This window comes from Engraulis encrasicolus, chromosome 18, assembly GCF_034702125.1.
Source record: "Engraulis encrasicolus isolate BLACKSEA-1 chromosome 18, IST_EnEncr_1.0, whole genome shotgun sequence".
NCBI classification, from domain to species: Eukaryota; Metazoa; Chordata; class Actinopteri; order Clupeiformes; family Engraulidae; genus Engraulis; species Engraulis encrasicolus.
In genome coordinates, this window is record NC_085874.1 from 27,796,823 (window position 1) to 27,804,322 (window position 7,500).

The 7,500-nt window shown below is 45.5% G+C and overlaps 1 protein-coding gene across 1 annotated transcript in view; it reads left to right on the plus strand.

The window, feature by feature from the left end:
* LOC134469232 (mitogen-activated protein kinase-binding protein 1-like) overlaps nucleotides 1-7,500 on the plus strand; it is a 36,009-nt gene that overhangs the window by 25,473 nt on the left and 3,036 nt on the right. The window contains exons 22-26 of the mRNA XM_063223375.1: nucleotides 247-447; nucleotides 2,152-2,545; nucleotides 3,171-3,311; nucleotides 4,987-5,068; nucleotides 7,045-7,409. Coding sequence (XP_063079445.1) covers nucleotides 247-447; nucleotides 2,152-2,545; nucleotides 3,171-3,311; nucleotides 4,987-5,068; nucleotides 7,045-7,409 — 1,183 coding nt within the window. The remainder of the gene's footprint in view (nucleotides 1-246; nucleotides 448-2,151; nucleotides 2,546-3,170; nucleotides 3,312-4,986; nucleotides 5,069-7,044; nucleotides 7,410-7,500) is intronic.

Sequence of the window (7,500 nt, forward strand, 5' to 3'; positions counted from 1 at the left end):
GAAAGAATTGTAAATTCATGTATGAGTGGGTTAGTTGTGTGTGAGTGTGTGTGTGTGTGTGTGTGTGTGAGAGAGAGAGAGAGATTATTGTCAATCAATGTCTTATTTAAAACGTTTTAGTGAAACTGCACATTGGAGACTGGTCAAACACATTTTCAAACTTCTGTGCTAACCCTGTTACATAGATTTTTGACAATAAAGTACACTTGACTTGACTTGACTTGACTTGATCTCTTTTCCCCTCAGCCCCAGCCCCAATCTGCTGCTGCGGCCGCTGCTGCTGGGGAGTCGGCGCCGCGTCGTCGCTGGTCCTGCCGGGTCGGCTCCATGGAGATGGTGGTCCAGTCCATGCTGGAGCTGCGGCAGCTGGATCAGCTGGCCAACCTCAACTCTGAGGACGAGAGCGCCGAGCCCGAGCACGTCGCTCTCAAACAGAAGGGGGTAGCGGTGAGTTTTATTTCGTTTTATCTCTTTTTAGCTTTTTTTTTTTTTGTTCGTGTCTTTGTTGATAGGATAGTGTCCAGGAGTGACAGGAAAGTAGTAGTGAGAGAGCGTGAGATGTAGGGGTGTGAATAATAATTAAAATGTATTGATATATTGCAATATAATTTGACGATTGAATCGGATCGTATTGTATAGTGGGGCATTCTTAAGTATCGAAAAGAATCGAGTCGCGGACCCCTGTCCAATGCTATAGCTCCACATCATAATAGAAATGGTCAAGTAATTGGAAAAAATCTAAACGAATCGAATCGTTTCGTATTGTGGGGAATGCTGCTTTAAAGGGGTATGCCACTATTTTGGGGCTTAATACGGTTAAAATCGTTGGCTGAGGTTTATAAAGGTGGTAAAGTGTCTTATTTTTCATGCTAAGCGTTGTCTTGCTTTAAGACAAGTTAAAAGAGGGAATATGTCGCTAAGCTAGTGAAAGTCAATGGATCCGTGTAGCATTGTAGCATGTATTGCCTGTATTAACTGTATTAAGCCCCACAATAGTGGCATACCCCTTTAAGAAATCGATACCATATCATATCGTCATGGAGGCTGTGATTTACACCCCTAGTGAGATGTGGGAGGATGGGGAAGTGACTTCCAAATTAGTCAGACCTGAACTTGAGTTGCCGAACTCTTGGTATGGTGTCCCAAGTTTTTTTCATTTGTGGTGTTTCCTGCTGTAAAGTAGAGAGACGCATTCACACTATCACCTAATGATTAATACAGTTCTTAATTGGGTGTTGAATCCCACATAAAACACAGATGTGTGAATGAAGCAAAGGGACAGCACTGTTCAGATTTGTCTTTGTTTTTTTTTTCTAAACAAAGCATTCATAGGGGAATAAACGAAGAAAAATCTGAAGAGTGCTGTCCTTCATGTCATTCACTCATCTGTGTTTCCTACTGTACCTTGGTACAGTTTCCAGTACCTGGGAACTACGTAAAACATGCCTCCAAGTGGTAACACACACACACGCACACACACACATACACTTTTCTCGCCCACCCCCTCTAGACTTCTTAGATTGAATTTGCCTACTTTAAAGCAGCAGTCTTAAATCTCACAATGTTTGAAGATCAATGCTGTGTTGACAAGGGACTCTGGGCAGTTCATGATGGTAGTAGACTCCTTTCAAGTGGTGAAGATGTTGTGAAGGAGAGGGTTCCTCTCTTCTCGCACTGTGTGCAAGGTGTCAATTTCTGTGGAGTGTAATGTGCCCTTTCAACTAGTGTCATGATTCAAAATAAATGGATGTGAAAAATAATCTCTCCTCCATAGGGATGCAAATTATCGATTAATTCATTAATCATTAGTTGATAGCCTTATCGATCGACTTACAATTAATTGATAAGCGGCGTTTTCCCCCCAAAATCTCAATGTTTCTCGAAAAAAAAACTACTAAATCTAAAAAAAAAAAAAAATTGAGATAAAATACCACATTAAAATTAATTCTATTTCAATTCTTTAATCCAAAGGTGATTTAAATATTCCTATTATTCACACCCCTCTTCACACACACTCTTCACATGCCCATTTCACCTGGGTCTCTTGTCAGTTGAATTGTCGATTAATTGCGATTAATGTTTTTTAATCGATTAATGCATTGATCGATTAAAGTCGATTAATCGTTTGTATCCCTACTCCATCCTCCTCAGGAGGAGGCGCCGTGTCTCCAGAGGAGGCCCAGTAGGCCCCCGCGTCCCCACTCCGCCTGGCTGGCTCCGGCCCTGACTCCGGAGCCCGAGGGGGTGGTGCTGTACCCGGAGCAGAGGTGGGGGAGGGGCAGCCACAGCAGTGGCAGTGGTAGCGCCAGTGGCAGCCTAGGGCGCGAGAGCCCGGAGTTCCAGGTGAGGGCCCAGACGTGCAGGGGAGAGGACTCGCAGGAGGAGACGTCCACCACCCCGAGCCACCAGGGGGGGTCGCACTCGCGCTCCCGCTCGTGCTCGCGAAGGGGGTCGGTCAGGGGGTCGCAGCGGCGGAGCACGGACAGCACGGCCTCCCTGGGCTACTGCAGCGGTGGCGTGTCCAGCCCGGAGCCACGCAGCACAGGTCAGACACACGCACACACACACACACACACACACACACACACACACACACACACACACACACACACACACAGACACACACACATGTGCACACCGAAGCACACACAGAAGCACATACTGTACTGTACACACACACACAACACACAAACACACACACACACACACACACACACACACACACACACACACACACACACACACACTCACACACACACACACACACAGACACACACAACACACAAACACACTATCGCAAGAGAGAGAAAGAACAAATGCATGGTCGTAAATGCACACCTACATGCATCTATGCAGCACACACACACACACACACACACACACACACACACACACACACACACACACACACACACACACACACACACACACACACACACACACACACATACACACACACACACACACACACACACACACACACACACACACACACACACACTGTATGTATCATGTACACTCACATACTCAGACACACACTCAAAGAGCATGTACACGCACTTCTACATTGCACACATTGCACACAATACACACACACACAAACACAAACACAAACCCATATAAAATTCCTTGTCATGAAGTGAACTTCCCTTTTTTATCCTTGCTTTTAGACTTTCAGAGTCTTGAGGACCTCAGCACAGACGCAGATCGCTCCACCACGGATGAGGATGAGGAGGAGGTGATGATGAGACATGGGAAGAGGCTCCACCAGACCAACTTCCAGAGGCTGTCTGCCCTCAGACACAGCACAGGTAATTGCATAATTGTTTTAAAGGGACACTGTGTGAGATTTTTAGTTGTTTATTTCCAGAATTCATGCTGCCCATTCACTAATGTTACCTCTTTCATGAATACTTACCACCAGCATCAAATCTAAATATTCATTATGACTGGAAAAATTGCACTTTTCATACACGAAAAGGGGGATCTTCTCCATGGTCCGCCATTTTGAATTTCCAAAAATACCTATTTTTAGCTGCAAGAATGACTGTACTTGGACCATACTAGAAAATATTTGTTTATAACTTAGTAAACATTCATGTAAAGATCAAATTTGGCAATAGGCAGCCCAGTTTCAATGAGCAACATAGTTGTAGTACCTTTTTTGGCCATTTCCTGCACAGTGTCCCTTTAAACAGTGGAGGCTACAGTGGTGGGTTTCCATGCTTGATTGAATGAATGGTTACAAATAGATGGCTGGACATTATTATTAAGGATTTGTTTGTAAAGAGCAGAATTCATGCTTACTTCAACCATAGCTCGTCATCCATGTCCTGAGGCAGCAAAACAGCCCCAAAACATGAAACTCCCACCACCATGTTTCACTTTTGATGCAGTGTTCATTTCACTGCAGATGTTCCAGGAGGCTCTCCTTTCCAAATGATCAGCTATTGTTACATCTGTTTCCAGAAGCTTTTTATGCATTGGCATAGCCTAGTAAACTAGCCCCACCCGCCAGCGGCAAAAAATATTTTTGCCTCGGAGTCTGTCTAGCCTCGGACAATGCCTGAATGCCCTAGATCTGGCAGACCAATCACAACCCAGGAGACTCCTTTTGATTAAAAAAAAAAATCTTTGGATGCAAAGCAGACAGGGCTTTGAAGGAGTGACGACAAAGCGCTGGCCAATAGGCACAGGCACAGTTTGAAAAGCAATGGGTTGTTGCCATCAACAATCTCTCGATGTGTAATTCATCGGGGCCAGACTAAATGACACATTTAATCTCACATTTAGTCTGGTTTACCAGGCTAGAAATGGCCGCCTGCTGGGAGTGCTGTGCTGTGGTTAATGCACCCGTCCAGAGATGAGCTCACTGCCCATCAGGACCCAGGTTCGAATCCGGCCGGCCTGGGTCATTTCCCAAACCCTCCCTCACCATCACTGTCTTGAACTTCCTCTCTGTTTTTCACTGTGCTAGTCAATAAAGGCTCAAAACTCAGAAAAAGTGTAGTGGAAAGTGCGCACATCCAGCAAAAAAGCATCAGCAGGTGCCAAATCAAGAAATTGTCACATGTAGGAGCGGGAAAGGATCTGCACATTGCTTTCATCTGAATGCCTGAAGAAGATCTATGATCGAAACGTTGCTCCTAATAAATTAAGTCTCAATAAGATTTTTATTATTATTATTATTTTTAAAAGTATGACGATACCATAGCTTGTGATCTGGTTGCAACTTCGAATGCCGTACCAGGAGCAGTCCAGTACTGTATACGGTATATATATTCTGTATATATGCATTTGAATCTCAGTAATTGTGACATGCTGATGCCTTTCTCCAACTGTGTGTGTGTGTGTGTGTGTGTGTGTGTGTGTGTGTGTGTGTGTGTGTGTGTGTGTGTGTGTGTGTGTGTGTGTGTGTGTGTGTGTGTGTGTGTGTGTGTGTGCGCGTGTGCGTGTGCGTGTGCGTGTGTGTGTGTGTGTGTGCAGGAAGCCTTCGCAGACCCTGTCACAGACCTGTGCAAAGAACCCCTCTCAACTCCACTCATTTTGATCAGGACAACCATGTGAGGTATGCAGCGTATCCAAGCTCTTTGTGTTTGTGTATTATTATAGTTATCAGAAATTATGGTATTGCTCGGCCAAATCTTTCTTTAGAATTTATTATGACATAATGACAAACAATAACCTCTGATATCGACAGTTGATGACTAGTGACGTTATGTGTATGTCACTGTGCAGTACATCAACCGTTTGACGTGGGTCTAGCAAATTATACTGGACAGGCTACGTGCATTTGTTTGAGTGTTAATTTGCAACACCAGTCAACAGGACACCCTCACAAAAACAGACTAATCAAAACACAAAAGGTAAATCAAAAGACAATATTGCCTGAGTAGAGGTAAAGTGACAGTGCAGCAAGAGCAATACGAGCGATTGAAGCGAATGTCATTTTCAAGCATTACAACAATCTCATTAGCTGTGGCGGCTGTCGCCGAACCGCGTCATAGCTAATTTGCATAATATTCCCAGGAGTTCAACTACAAACTGTCGCTCTCGTACTTTTTCAATACAAAGTCAATTACTGTAAGGGAGAGATGCTGAGCGCTCTTCTTTGTTAGACAGTATACTCCGATGCTGGTGCTCTTGAAGTTAAACGACAAAGTCCATTCTTCAAAACGTGTTGGCCGTTGGGCCTACTTCAGGCGACTCTTGCATAGAGACAAGGAGTAGTATGGTGTTTTGTAATTTAAAAACCCTTTATTTTAACTGGGGTACATAACTAAAAACGCCAACCGGTTTCAACCACACAGGGTCTTCATCAGGGCGTGACCTGGTCGCCTGAAGTAGGCCCAACAAAGTCAATTACTTCCGTCACTCGCCTCGCTCAGGTCGTGGCCGGTGTATTCGTGCGGTAAGAGGCCACAAGGTTAATGTACTGCTGTCCTACTGGGCACACAAACACATATGTTTGTTGATCCTAATTAGAGCACAAAATAATCAACGTGTGTCTATACTGTGTCTGCGTCCCTGGATGATGCACAGGCAAAGCCTGCCTATGTCTGTCCTGTATCTTACATAAAGAACAGCCAACCTGAGCCAGACTCCATGCTTGCCAAGTGACCATGGCTTTGTTACTCGGTTCCTGTTACCTGGTTCTCGGTTACGTCTCATCTCTGGAGGGACTTGCGATTAGGCTTGGCAAGGGATGGAACTTGGCCACCATCAAAGCTGTTGGTACAGAGGGTGCTGTGGCACACTGCGCTAAGACACTAGCCAGGCCATGCCCTCCTTGTGAGGCAGCACTTTTAGCATTGCTTCTAGTCAGGTCAAGAGCAATGCAAGTACTTTCTGAGCTCCCGAAAAATCGAGAACTCCTCCCACTTTGTCAGGAAGCAAAGAACCATAAGCAAACAAAGGAAGGCAGGTCAAACATCCAGTTTGAGAAATGTTAATTGATGTGCTCTTGGTCAGACCAAGTCTTGAAGAGATTTGAAAGTTGGTGATAATCAGACTACTAAGACACTGTACCATCGATGGGCAAATCGCCCAAGTGGACTAAGGTTCGAATCTGGCCTGGGTCGTGCCCAAACAGTAACTCTCGCATCTCTCTCTCGCACTCCTTCTATGTCATGTCTTAACTTCCACTATCAAATAAAGGCATAAAAGCCCAAAAAAAAGGGATGGCTCATGTTTTTCACAAAAGAGTGACACACATTTTGGTCGCTCTCAAAACAATGATTTATTAGGGTCGTTGAATTTTACCACATATTTCTCTGTGTTGAAACTGAATTACCAGCCCTGAAATAGGTGCTGTCCTACGAGATCCTTAAATACTACTGGTGAAGCTGCCTGGAGCAAACTGCAGATTAAAGTTTTAACCATTTTTTCAGTGCAAATGGTTAAAACTTAAAGCTACAGCGTGCTCCAGCTTCAATCTTGAATTGAGGTTTGTCCCAGTCCTACTGTGATGCACCTGCAAGCTGAGGGGTGATACGTAGAGTCCCTGTTCATCTGTATATCCTAATGGTTTCCTCTCTCCTGTAGAGCCCAGTCTCCAATGTCCCGCATCCCACGCCGGCTGAGAGACAAGAGTCCCGGCGTCTGCGCGCAGCCCCTCGTCTCCGCAGTTCGCCCCCTGGTGGCGGAGCACACGCGCTACAGGGACCACACACAGGACAACATCATGTCTCCAAGGACAGGCCCCCGACGTAGGGGTTCTCAGGGGGACACCCTGGACAGCTGCGCATCTCCAGAGGTGTACTATGGTGGTGGTGGAGGAGGAGGAGGAGGAGCCAGGAACAGCCATCTGCGCAGGGGGGCCTCGGGGGCATGTGCCTCCCGCCTCATCTCCAGGGCCCACCCCCCTCTCCACAAGTCCATGTCTGCCCAGAACCTGTCTGTCGACACCGGTAAGCCATGTGTCTGTGTGTTTGTGTGTGTTATCATTAACTTTGTGTATCATTAGTTTTTAGCTTATCATTACTTTTGCTGTGTTTAGGG